This window comes from Podarcis vaucheri (genome assembly GCF_965113315.1).
Source record: "Podarcis vaucheri genome assembly, chromosome: 14".
NCBI lineage: Eukaryota > Metazoa > Chordata > Lepidosauria > Squamata > Lacertidae > Podarcis > Podarcis vaucheri.
The window spans coordinates 38,820,238-38,834,292 of record NC_138752.1 but is presented as its reverse complement, the minus strand read 5'-3'; the positions used below and the strand labels follow the sequence as shown (position 1 = coordinate 38,834,292).

The following is a 14,055-nucleotide window of genomic DNA, read 5'->3' as shown; positions in this document are numbered from 1 at the left end:
AGACCCAGAGCATTGACATTTTGGAAATGGAGAAAAATAAAATCCCGTTTCGGCAAGAATATCTGTGATAACATATTCCTTATACATAACTGGGGTGAAACAGCACATCTAGATTACAGAAGAAAGACCTCAATAGCTGCAGTTTAGATACTTGCCATGCCTGAGGTTTATATACTCTCATGTAACAGAGGCAGCTTGTCTGTTTCATTGCATTTTCTGTCACTATTTCTGCTTTGTCTGTTTTATTCTTCACTCTGTCTACATACTTTTTTTTAATAAAAAAATGCTACTCCTATCATTCTGTTTCTTTTTCATTGCTGCTGGCCAATAGTTGTTGTTTTGGAGAGGCTCTGTCTATAAACCTTATGTAAGTATCATTCGCTGGCCTTTATTTAATGAATTTGCCTCCCCCACCCGGATTTCATTGTTTCAGTTCCTGTCACTTAAAAATTATGCACAAGGTTCTAGAAGACTTAGAAAAGTAGGTTTGATGTCAGTGAGGTGGGCAGCATGAGATAAAATGAAATACAGTGGTACCTCAGGTTACATACGCTTCAGATTACATACGCTTCAGGTTACAGGCTCCGCTAACCCAGAAATAGTACCTCGGGTTGAGAACTTTGCTTCAGGATGAGAACAGAAATCATGCTCTGGCGGCGCGGCGGCAGCAGCAGGAGGCCCCATTAGCTAAAGTGGTGCTTCAGGTTAAGAACAGTTTCAGGTTACGAACAGACCTCTGGAATGAATTGAGTACTTAACCCGAGGTACCACTGTACTTCAAGTCTATGTGCAAGTGCCTTCTCTTAATTGCAACTCACAAGTGCTTGCAATGGCCCAGTAAACTCATGATTCACTGTCTATTTCCCCCCACATATCTGATGCTGTGATATCTTTTGTGACATTTAATATGGCAGGGCCTTTTTGTTGATACTAGTTGATGCATACCCTGATTCGCCCATGTAAACACATTACCTAATGGCAGTTGATGAAAAGAGAAGAATACTTATTGGTGAAATCAAGGTGTGCACCACTGGAATTCTCAATTACTTTGTTGCATTTGGAGTCACCATAGGATTTCCCTATATGTGCTGTGTTGTGTTGTGTCTTCTATTAACTCCTGCAGTTCATTTGTATCTATTTATTTAAATTTGGCAGTGCATGAGCTGCATTATTTGTTTATACGTACAAGCCATTTTTCTGTCGAAGGCCTCTAAAGCAGTGTACAATTTACATCATCTTGTGAGCTGTAAAGATGAATGGAAGTAGGAGAATTCTCATATTACAAAGTCACTGTGTTGCAGACCATTTAAAAAGCTTCCACATTGCTGCTGTACGATAGTCACTTGTCCCAGAGATTGCTCCAAATAGCTCAACTCTTAATTTTTCCCAAAGGGTGAAAGCTTCAGAAAGTAGAAGTGGTTGGGTTTGCAAGTTGCTATTTGTACTCCTTAAATATTGTGAAAATATTTTGGATTTGTTTATCCCTTTTGTCATGTAGCACTCCTTTTAAAGACTTTTTTTAGATTAGTAAAAAATAATAAGTATAGTGCTAATATGAGGCTTTCACTGTCTTCAAAATCTAAGAACTGTTTTGGATAAGAATCTAGCTGCTGTCACAGGCTTTAAAATTATATAGGAATTTCTTTTCATGGGAAAAACTAATGATATTCTGCTCGTCATATGACTTGTGTTTTCCTTTCAGCCGGAAGCTGATAAACATGAGGCAGAGCCTAGTGGGGTAACACTCTATCAAATGGTAGCCAGAAGGCCATTGCGCGACTTCATTGGGTTGGAAGAGTGTGACAAGGCCACATGTGATGCTATGCTTAACTTCAGCTTCTATCTCACCATTGGGGATATGGATGAGGCCTTCAAATCCATCAAGCTCATCAAAAAGTAGGGACACTAACTTGGTTTGGTTTTTACAAGATTTGTGTATGTGCTGGCTAGGATCCAAAGAGGTGTGTAAGTAAATCCAGATGCCCATGGAACTTTGGGGCTTATATTTCTTGTAATGCAGCCCCAATTATTATCCTTTTTTTCAAACTCTGAAGTTTCAAAAGTAGTTTGAGATATGTCATTGGAATGCTTTGTCTGCTCCTATAGCAGAACACAAACCCTCTTGGTCAGTTCTTGGAATTTTTTTCCCTTGAGGGCAACCACATTGGCTACTTTATCCCTCTACAACAAACACAATGACTCAAAAACATAACAGTAGAACTGGCCACAGAGCCACCATTTGTTTTTAATTTCACATTATTATAGTATGGCTATTGCAATATTAGCAGAAATAACATGTCTTAAATATTCCAATATTTTATTTTATTAAAGGTAGTTAATTAGAGCACATTTAATTTTTAGCATACAGAGCTTTTCCAGAAAGCAAGCCAGGCAAATTTTAAAATAAAATCCAGTTTTTGATTATGTGATCATTCAGTGCAGTCTTAGGAAGATGGCCTTACAAGTCTGTGTTAAATTCTGGAGGCTGGCCGTGGAGTGTGGTGGGAAATTAAGAGCAGGAAAGGACAATTTGTTTCAACACATAGTTGCGTGCCCACACAATTTTCATTTCATGGTTCCAACTTGCATTATTTACAGTACAATCCTATACAACAGTATAGGTACAGTACAGTCCTATTCAACAGCAAGACCCAGTGTGTTCAGTTAAGTGTCCACAGAACTATTAACTTTAATTGTCTTGAATAATTTTATGTATGAAGTTTCATAGTACTAGAGACACCCAAGAATGGTTAGTGTGTATTCTGCACTTACTATAGTTCCTCAATAACTGTATGTGTGCTATGGGCGCTAATTTGTCCTGCAGTGCTGCGGCTTAAGTGACAAACTTGGCTTTCTCCCTTATTTGGCATCCAAACTGCATTGTAATGAAATTCAAGAGCCAGCTTGATTATTTTCTTTGTGAAGAAAATGAAATTGGGGTGGGAGTGGAGTGGAGTGGAGAAGATGAGCTGGTGACGCCAAAAATCAAAGCACAGATTTAAAGATATATACTACACAAGTCTCTGAGAAAGAGACAGCAAAAATATAAGTTCACAGCTCTGTCATCCTGACCTCTCTGTCTCAATGGCTATGCCTATAGCAAAATTGTAGCATCTTCAGTTTTATGTGACACACATGTCACTTCCTGCTTTTCCCACCTTTCTTTCTTCCATGTGTTTTGGACCTGGTTGTTTTACAATAATTTCAGTGCTATGCCAAACAGAATTATGAGGCTTGTTGGAAGGCAATATTTTTGCACTCCCATTAGATAAATTAGGAGTAACTTTCATCTTTAGTAAACTCAACTCAAACTCTACCCTACTCTGCGCCTCCTGATAGCGTCTGTAGTTTGTCTCTCAACTGGGGTGGACTTTGGTCTATCAAATTTTCAGTGGCGCCCTGTGTGAGGCCAAAATTCAGCACCTCCCTGCCTCTTGCCTTCCGTTCTTAATTCACTACACCATAGTTGTGATGCCCTGCAGCATCCCCTAGGCCAGTGTTTCCCAAACTTTTTTGGGCAACGGCACACCTGTTTAAGGAAAAAAATCTCGCGGCACACCACCGCGGCACAGCCCCGTGACGTCAGCGCGCAGCGTCACGCCGGGAGGGACACACGAAAGTGAAAGTTTTTTCCCTCCCCCTTGCCGGGGAACCTCCAAGCTTTGGGGGTGGGAGGAGGCAGCAGAGCGAGGGACTGAGGGACGGCGGCAACTGAGGCGGCGGCGGCTGTTGTGGTGGCGGCGATAGCGGGCGGAGGAGGGGGCGGCGGCGGGGCTTGAGGAGCCGTCGCCGGGAGTTGCTGGTGCTGTTGTTGCTGCTGCTGCCCGGACATACCGGCCTCCTCCTCCTCCGCTGTCTCGCGCTCCTCCCTTTTGCACGCGCTGCCCCGCCGCTCGGCACCACCACCGCGGAGCCGCCCCCGGCTCGACGCGGATCCTCACCGCCGCCGCCTCTCACCGCCCGACTCGCCTGCCTCCCTCCCACGGCACACCAGCCAGTGTCTCACGGCACAGTAGTGTGCCGCGGAACACCGGTTGGGAAACACTGCCCTAGGCTTGGTGTCCAGTGTGGCGGAACTGGTTGCACAGTCTTAAATCCGCCTCTGATCTCAATTTTTGACATGGCATCTTACATACCCAGCAGTGAATCTTTCAAATCAGCACCAAATATGAAAATGCCCAGTAGTATAATTTGAACTGGGTAACTGTTTAGGGTGATGAAAAGAGGGACTGTGGTTATTAACATAACTATATAAGTGGATCACATTACAAGGTGCTGGGTTTTTTGGGTGTACTTCTTTATCATCGGTTAATGGCATGTGAAGCTTTCTAAAACATTTGCTTTAAAAGCTTGAGACCTTCAACTTTCATTCCTTAAAAAAATGCTGACATTCTTTATAAATTCTGCTATTATGTCAGTAGCTTTTTGGTTTGTAAATTTTGAAATACAAATAATGGTTCCTACCAGATTGGATGCACTTAACATTATGGATGGTTGACTCTTTAATATAACGTATGTGTTACACAAGCATTATTAGTTGTATGATGTTGATGAAAATGTAACATGGAACAAGTTTTCCTTTCCTCTTTCATGTGCTTTATGTTATTGGATCCAAAAAAAGATACTTTCCATAGCTAAGTTTTTCAGTGTGGGATAACTTTCACCGAACCAAGTTTCAAGCTTGGAATATTGGGTTATCTTTCCCCCTTTCCATAGTCCTACAAAACTCATCTTGGGTAGATCTGCCACATTTCAAATCTTCCTAGAATGGCCACGTGCACTACTTCTCAGATTACAGTCTTCTGCTTAAAGTCATCCTCCATTTGAAGGGTGTTCTACTTCATGCCTGGTTTAAAGTTAAAGAACCATAAGGAAAGAAAACAGGGAGGGCTTTATAAGTTGCTGTCCATCAACAGTTAGCACCTGGACAGCAGTTTGCACAGACACACAGGTTACCATCTTGTTCCCCACCATAGTGAAATATATTGTGTTTCTATTTAATTATAGTAATTGTTTCTAAATTTGCGACAGTACATTTAAATTAGCAGATGCACATTTATTTAAATCTCTGTCCCGTTTTGTCCTCTTTTTTGCAATGCATTTCCTGGGTTTGGGTACATATGCCACCACCCTTAATATCCCTGACTTTTGACTGAAGTTCCATCAGGATAGTTAAGCTGTTAATATTTTACACTGTACATCAGAGAGGAGAGATGGTGTATAATGTACACATGTATATAGATGTAGCCCATCCAAGTAATAATGTTGGGCTTCTTTAATTGAAAAGTGAACTTAGTGATTTCCTTCAATGTTTAAATTACATGGCATATTTCATAGAAAGCAGTCCATTTTGTATGTCGTCTTCTCTGAAGAGTCTGCCCCTTTTACCCACATATTCTCAACATGGTGACTCAACATAGTCATTCTCCAGCCCACGTCGGAAGCGAGCAGTCAGGGTACGACTGATAACGATGACTCTGGGTGCCATGCAGTCCTCCCGTCGGTGAAGGATGTTCCATATGAGAATGGCAGCAGCCAGTGTGGCCAGAAGACAAGCCCCAATGTTCAGGTAGCAAGACCAGGACAGGCTGGTATAGGGTCCAATACGATAGAAGGTCACCAACCCAATGACCAGAACGAAACCTGAAAGAAAGGTACAGAATAGAATGCCAGATGTGAGTAATGTATTTAGAACCTGACATTCTAGAAAAAACGCTTGTTGCAGAAGAACTTTGTATCTTGCCCAGTAATGTGCATCTCCAGATTTTGGCACTAGAGTAGTTAAATATTGTTATCATAAAACACAGTGAGTGATATTTAGCTATGTTTTAATCAAAAGTAGACCCATTGAAATTAGTGAGCATGAATAAGTTAGGCCCATTAATTTTGATGGGTGTACTCTGAGTAAAACTTGGCATTGAATACCATTGAATACCACTCAATGTAAATTTTCTGTTTAGTTCTATTAGGCCAAGGGACACGTAAAACTTTGGAACCAAGGTTACATAAATGAGTAGGAAAAGGAGACTGGAAACCAGTTTGAATCTGTGCATTTCTAGATGCACAAAGGAAATCCATTCAACCAGTTTCGTTTTCTCTGAGCCGTTAGCAGATACTGTACTGGTCACTGGTTTTCAAATTCTTTCAGTACTGAAACCTTGTTTTTAAATTTAAAAGCTGTGTTCTGAGTTTTGCCTCTGTTACTGAGCTAGCACCAGTTGTGGCCTTTATCATAGAATTGTAGGATTGGAAGGGACCCTGAAAATCACCTTGCCCCAGCCCACTGCAATAAAGGAATATGCAGCTGTCCCATATGGGGATCAAACCTGCAAACTTTGCATTATCAGCACCACACTCTAACCAACTGAGCTATTACTCTAATTTATTTATTTCCATTTTATTCTCTGTCATTCCTTCCAGCGGGAATGCATAGTAGTTGCCACATCATAGCGATACAAAAAAGGCAATAATAAGAACCCCACTTAAAGTACCAATAAAATGTACAAAACTACCATAAGAAATCAGCAGCAAGGTCAGCAGAATTTTTTTTGCACTCCAAAGCCTGGCATTTCCCCACTCATACTAAATACTGTGCCTTGGCTACTCAGAAAATCTGATGTTCCCTATTGAAAACTCACATATCCAGGATGTGCCATACATATTGGCAAACAATCATGTGTAGAAAGGTCTTCAAACTCTAAGCTCAGCTATGCAGGTTTTTAAAACCAATGGACAGTACTGGGTCCAATTAATACAAGCAGTCACCTGTATGAGTTACCGGTACCTCTTTTGATGTGTGGACTCATCTCAACTTAGTAGATTGATTGTGCAGGCTGTCTTGTTGTTTCATGTTGCACATGAATTTAAACAATGTCAGTGCAGCTGATCCTCTCTAGGAAACTGTTCTTACAGAGTTAAAAATCGCCTGAGTCACAGAAAGAGCCATTCACACCAGTGGCTTTCCATATGGAGTTGGCTCTATGTGGTACTAGTTCAAGAGGCCATGAACAAGGATTCACATGCTTTCAATGAAGAGTTATATAAACACGGATATTGTGAAGAAGGAAAATAATTTTTTCCTCTGGGAAATTCCTTTATCTAGGAATCTCCTGTGAAATGGTAGGAAAACATCTAATCTTAAAGTGCAACAGTATTTTGCCTTTCTGCAGCACATTATCCCACTGCTCTTGAAGATCTTTATGAACACAAAGAATCCCACTGTGGCTTCCCGCTTCATATGTATCCTAAATATCCGGTTATTCATAGTTTCAGAGATGAGGAAGCTGAGGTGAGGAGACTTGTCTAGCCATGCAGGAAATCTGTCATGGGGTCAGCAGTAGAACCCAGAACATCTGACCCCAAGATGTTGTGTATGCAGTTGCAAAACCTCCTTCCCTTTAAGGCAGTGCCCTATTTCTTGATGAACCTCACTGCAGCATTCTAGTTTCTCTTTCCCTCCTCCACCCTTGCAGGTCTAGTTATTAACTTTTGATGGAAGTAATTTATAGATCTAATTAGCCTGACAAGAACAATATACAAAGAGGCAAATGTGTCTCACATAATAGGAAAAAAATCAGCTTCCCCTACTCCCATAAACACTTCCTTAACCACCACCATAACAGAAGGAATTCACATAGACAAAAGGGCCCCTTTGCAAAGGGAGACTAGAATAAACAAAGGCCCGTAAACAGACATAAAGATCTGCAGATACCATTTCCGTTAGGTTTGTGGGCAAGGACAGGTCAGACATGAAGAAGGTGATCTCTCTCTGCTTTGCTTGCACATCTCTTACAATATGACCATTGTATGTGACTGCATCCTAAAAAAAATGGCTACAAGGGAACTTGATGATTTGTTTTCTTCAATAGTGAGTCTTCTAAAGGAGTCAGCAACTAGAGGCCCTTCAGCTAAATTCAGTACCCTGAAGATACCAGCTGCTTCTCCCCTGGAGGCAAGAAAACTGATTAGCGGATGTGACAATTATGCTATTAGGACTTGGTGGCACTTGGCTTTGGAGAACGTGGTGGTAGCTTATCCCCACCCTTCATTCACTTCTCAGATTAGTCCACCTGTAAATTGAGTTGCTGACCATGACATTCTTGGGTTTGAATATGACAGCTGGGGGGGGTGACTAGAACTAGATTTCCATGTGCAAACTTGCTGAGTTTCAGTGCCGTCTAGTACAAATTATCCTTTCACAAAAGTTCCAAAAAATCCATGGTGTTATATTTTTATAGAGCCTTATAAAAATTGTTTAAGCCTTTCTGGTTTTGTTTGGTAAATAGCAAGAAATAAAGGGATGGTTCTGAGGAGTAGCAGGTTCCCACCCACCTCCAGCTTTCATTCACAGTTAAGTTTCTGTATAGTATGGGTTAAATCCTTTGGATCTAATGTCCTTTACAGTGCCTTTTGCTCCCTCGGACTAGTTTTTCTGGAAATGCTCTTGCAGAAACAACATTTTTTGTGTGCTGTCCTGTGTACTTTAAAAATGGAAAGATAGGAACGCAGGAAGTTGTGTTTTACAGAGCCAGACCACTAATCCAATCCATCTAGCTCAGTATTACTGGGGGAATGAGTCTGTGACCTTCTGCATGTGAAATAGATGCTCTGCCTCAGAGCTATAGCCCTTCCTCACATTTTCACTTACTCTTCCCTGTGGGGATGTCATTGTAGGGCACTTGCAGTACAGTCCTACATATGTCCACTCAGAAATAAGTCCCACTGAGTTTCTTTGGTTTATTCCCAGGAAACTGCGTATAGGATTGCAGTCTAACTCAAGATATGAACCAAATTAAAGCACAGGACTTGGAGAATTTCAATAAAATCGTATTTTTGCTAGTTTGCTTTTTTTTAAAAGTACAGGGACTTGTAAAAAAGGACAAAGCTTGAACAAGCATAGGCTGGCTGTTAGTGGTATCTAGATGTTGCTTAAAGAGCTGTCATATAACAGGCAACTTACAGCTCAACTGCCACAATTTTGGCTTCAATTTGTGTGTGTGATTCTACTGACTTGAAGCAAAACATGAGAGTTTTGTTAAAATGATGACTGGAGTTGAAGGAGATAATAATAAAAAAGAGAAGCCCAGAACAGCAGCAATGTCTCAGACCCTCCAAGTGTCCCTATTTTCCAGGGACGTCCCTGATTTAGAGGAGCTGTCCCAGTTTCTGATTTGATCCAGGAATGTCCCACTTTTCCTTAGGATGTCCCTATTTTCATTGGAGAAATGGTGGAGGGTATGGAGTTATCCAACCCCTGAGCCATCTGAAGGCAATCCTGTAAAGGGAAAGGTTTTTTATGTTTAATAATAATAATAATAATAATAATAATAATAATAATAATTTATTATTTGTACCCCGCCCATCTGGCTGGGTTTCCCCAGCCACTCTGGGCGGCTTCCACAGAAACCAAAAAACACTAAAATATCATACATTAAAAGCTTCCCTGAATAGGGCCGCCTTAAGATGTCTTCTGAATTTCAGGTAGTTGTCCATCACCTTGACATCCGATGGGAGGGCATTCCACAGGGCGGGCGCCACCACCGAAAAGGCCCTCTGCCTGGTTCCCTGTAGCTATGCTTCTCGCAATGAGGGAACCGCCAGAAGGCCCTCGGCGCTGGACCTCAGTGTCCGGGCAGAACGATGGGGGTGGAGACGCTCCTTCAGGTATACTGGGCCGAAGCCATTTAGGGCTTTAAAGGTCAACACCAGCACTTTGAATTGTGCTCAGAAACGTACTGGGAGCCAATGTAGGTCTTTCAAGACCGGTGTTATGTGGTCTCGGCGGCCGCCCCCAGTCACCAGTCTAGCTGCCGCATTCTGGATTAGCTGTAGTTTCCGAGTCACCTTCAAAGGTAGCCCCACGTAGAGCGCATTGCAGTAGTCCAAGCGGGAGATAACTAGAGCATGCACCACTCTGGCCAGACAGTCCGCGGGCAGGTAGGGTCTCAGCCTGCGTACCAGGTGGAGTTGGTAGACAGCTGCCCTGGATACAGAATTGACCTGCGCCTCCATGGACAGCTGTGAGTCCAAAATGACTCCCAGGCTACGCACCTGGTCCTTCAGGGGCACAGTTACCCTATTCAGGACCAGGAAGTCCTCCACACCAGCCCGCCCCCTGTCCCCCAAAAACAGTACTTCTGTCTTGTCAGGATTCAACTTCAATCCATTAGCCGCCATCCATCCTCGAACCGCCTCCAGGCACTCACACAGGACCTTCACCGCCTTCACTGGTTCTGATTTGAAAGAGAGGTAGAGCTGGGTATCATCTGCATATTGATGGACACCCAGTCCAAACCCCCTGATGATCTCTCCCAGCGGCTTCATATAGATGTTAAAAAGCATGGGGGAGAGGACGGAACCCTGAGGCACCCCACAAGTGAGGGCCCAAGGGTCTGAACACTCATCCCCCCCACCACTTTCTGAACACGGCCCAGGAGGAAGGAGCGAAACCACTGTATAACAGTGCCCCCAGCTCCCAACCCCTCTAGACGGTCCAGAAGGATGTTATGGTCGATTGTATCAAAGGCCGCTGAGAGATCCAGCAGAACTAGGAAACAACTCTCACCTTTGTCCCTAGCTCGCCGGAGATCATCAACCAGTGCGATCAAGGCAGTTTCAGTCCCCTGATGAGGCCTGAACCCTGATTGGAAGGGATCCAAATGGTCCGCATCCTCCAGGCGTGCCTGGAGTTGTTCAGCAACCACACGCTCAATCACCTTGCCCAAGAATGGAAGATTTGAGACTGGGCGATAGTTGGCCATACTGGCCGGGTCTAAAGATGGTTTTTTAAGAAGCGGTTTAATGACCGCCTCTTTCAGCAGATCTGGGAATGTTCCCTCACAGAGGGAAGCATTCACCACCCCGCAGAGCCCATCGCCCAGCCCTTCCCGGCTTGCTTTTATTAGCCAGGATGGGCAAGGATCAAGGAGACAGGTGGTTGGTTTCACGCGTCCAAGCAGCCTGTCCACATCCTCGGGGGTAACGGATTGAAATTGATGCCATGCAACTTGACCAGACAGGGCTCTAGCACTCTCCCGCCCCAGCCCTGCTCCCACAGTGGTGTCTAGCTCCTTCCGAATATGAGTGATTTTATCTGCAAAAAACTTTGCAAAATCATTGCAGGAGATTTTGGGGTCTTTACAAGGCCCCGGTGGTAAAGGTGGTTCCGTTAAATTGCGGACCACCTGAAAGAGTCTCCTGCTACTATTTTCTGCAGATGCAATAGAGGCGGTGAAGAAAGTCTTCTTCGCCGTCGCTATCGCCACTTGGTAGGCTCGACGTTGAGCTCTAACCTGTGTCCGGTCAGATTCGGAGTGAGTTTTCTGCCACCGACGCTCTAGCCGTCTCAGCGATTGTTTCATCGCCCTCAGCTCCGAAGAAAACCACGGGGCTGTCCGGGCTCCATGCAATCGGAGAGGGCGCTTCGGAGCCAGACAGTCGATAGCCCTGGTTAACTCCGCATTCCAGCGGGCCACCAGGGAATCAGCTGAAAGGCCATCAACATGGGATAAAGCATCCCCTACCACTCTCTGGAAACCATTTGGATCTTTTAAGTGGCGGGGGCGGACCATCCGAATTGGTCCCACCTCCCTGTAGAGGGGAAGGGTCGCGGAGAAGTCCAGTTTAATGTTTTATTATATTTTTATATATGTTGGAAGCTGCTCAGAGTGACTGGGGCAACCCAGTAAGATGTGTGAGTTATAAATAGTAAAATTATCATTATGAAATGGAACGTCTCTATTTTCATTGAAGAAATGTTGAAGGGTATGGTGTCTGATATTGGCTTGGCCCAGGGTTGAGATACAAAGAAGATGTGTGAGAATGGCTAGTCTTGATTGACTCCTTAGTTCAAGAAATGTCCACCTATTGGCAATTCATCAGCAAGCATGAACCCTTGTACTTCTCTCTCCTAGTCAACTGACATAATGGTGCAGGGATTAAAGAACTGGTTCTAGATTTCTATAGGCCTTTCTCTGAAACCTGGAATTACTGGTCCTCTCCAACCCTATGTTTCTGTATCTAAATGTAGAACAAATACACATAATCTTTGCTGTGATCTTTAAGTAATTTGGTGATGAATGATTTCTAGAGATGCAGCAATCATGCAGCAATTCAAGCATATTGGTATTATAGTGTGAAGGCACAGCTATATTTCACTTATATCTTCAGTAAGCAAAGTGGGGTACCTTCAAATATATAGATAGCAAAGTGGCCTATGTTTGCCTTTCCAAAAAGCAGTATGCTGTACAAATGTTATCAGAGGTAACGTGCGGCAGCAACAGGGCTAGGTTGTGTTTATTCCGCTGGCCAAAGGCCAGTCTCCTTTTCCCGACCTAAGCTGTGTTGCAGGAATTAGGGGAAATAAAATGCAGAAGAAATGAGCCTCAAATGTCTCAAGATGTTGAAGCAGAGGTATGTGATGAAGTGTTCAGATACAATTCTGTAAAAAGAGTTCCAACTCCAAGTGAACAGATTGAGTGGGGGGGTCCATTTCCACCAGTTGCCAGGAGTCTGGTTAAGCACGGGTCTCAGGTTTTATCAGCAGAGGAAAACAGTGGCAGAAATGATTATTTTTGTTAGTTTCTTTGTATACCATATCAAAGTGACTGTAGTTTCTGCATTACTGTCCTATGTGTTTGTGTGAGACGCATATGTAAGTGTGAAAACTGTCATGGAACAGAAAATGACAGAATTGTACATCTCTAATGGAAATCCTGTATTCTATTTCTGTCCCCCCCCCCAATCATTTTCATCCTAGCCCACTCCCACCCTTGCTATATAAGCCACTAAAGTTTGGCCTAACGTAAGCCAGCACTCTCCAGGTTCTTCATCTTTTATGTAAGGGACTAATTATTCATCACAGAAAGCTACTAAACTTCCTTGTGTTGCTCAAAATAAAACCACTTGTGTTAGCAAGGCTGTTTCCCTTCACAGGACCTTTGCTTGAACTCTAACTCTGAACAGCAGTGAATGAATGACACGCCACCCTTTTCTTCTCTTCAGATTTCATGGCAAGTCCCAGGCAGGTGGGGAAGGTCTAAAAGTTACTTATGTCACCAGAATATTTTAAAGTGATGCATATAGGTTCAGTTTGGCATGCCAAAACTGTTCTAGACAAACACCGAGGTTAAGAAACAGGTAGAGCTGCTGGCTGTGACTGATGGGACAGCAACAAAAACTCAAGGGTCACAGGTTCCCCATCCCACAGCTGCCATCCACTGGGTTCTAGAAGCTCAAATGGAGAGCACAAAAGTGATAGTTACCTCATTTCTCCTCAGTCCCCCTTATTCAGAGCGAGTGTGTGACTCTGAACACAGAGATCCCATTTAAATATCAGCCATGATAACTTATGGAATGCACGTCCATAAGACATCGTAGTCAACAGTTTTGATGATTTTAAAAGGGGATTAGATAAATTAATGGAGGCCAGCAGTAGCCATAAGCTCCCTTTTTTCACAATCTAGTTTCCAGGATGGAATTCTAGGAATTAATTTATATCTGAAACTTTGATGATGTCACTTCTGAACCAGCATTGTGGACTTGACCTGTGTCTGGGCCAACAGCACCAACTCCCACTTGTCCAAAACATGAGGGGGCAGGGGAAGTAAAGCATAGAGCCAAACATGGCACGGATTCAGTGGCCAGGTCCTCCTCCTCCTGCCATGGAGGGGAAGGAGGTGGGAAGCAGTCCCTTGCCAGTGGTGGCAGCAGCAGGAGGAGAAGCTGTTGGCCATTGAAGCCGCATTGCTGCTACGTTTAGCTCTGCCTGACTGATGTCATGCACAACGCCACTTGCCCCCTCAGACTTCCTCAGAAGTTGGCCCCTGTGGTCTGGACTTACATGTGATCCTTCTCCTGCTGAGCATCATTTCTAACAACATCATTGGAGCAGCAGGGAGAACCTAAAGGGGAGACACCTAAAGCAACGTCTTCTTTTGAATGGCTGCTGTCCTAAGAATAATCCAGATGGCAATTTTGCATCTGACCACCTATTCTTCCATTCTTGGGTAAAGTCAAGCTTTTGAAACACCTATTCCAAAGACTCTCAGCAGGATA

The 14,055-nt window shown here is 43.5% G+C and overlaps 2 protein-coding genes across 3 annotated transcripts in view; one reads left to right on the top strand and one right to left on the bottom strand.

Annotated features, from left to right (window-relative positions):
• The window catches only part of IFT140 (intraflagellar transport 140), an 80,686-nt gene that overhangs the window by 25,328 nt on the left and 41,303 nt on the right, over window positions 1-14,055 (top strand). For both annotated transcript variants that reach the window (XM_082200022.1, XM_082200021.1), the window contains exon 18: window positions 1,703-1,896. In XM_082200022.1, the coding sequence (XP_082056148.1) occupies window positions 1,703-1,896 (194 nt within the window). The remainder of the gene's footprint in view (window positions 1-1,702; window positions 1,897-14,055) is intronic.
• Window positions 5,297-14,055, bottom strand: part of TMEM204 (transmembrane protein 204) — a 31,341-nt gene continuing 22,582 nt past the window's right edge. The window contains exon 3 of the mRNA XM_082200156.1: window positions 5,297-5,643. Within this exon, the coding sequence (XP_082056282.1) occupies window positions 5,399-5,643 (245 nt within the window). The 3' untranslated portion in view covers window positions 5,297-5,398. The remainder of the gene's footprint in view (window positions 5,644-14,055) is intronic.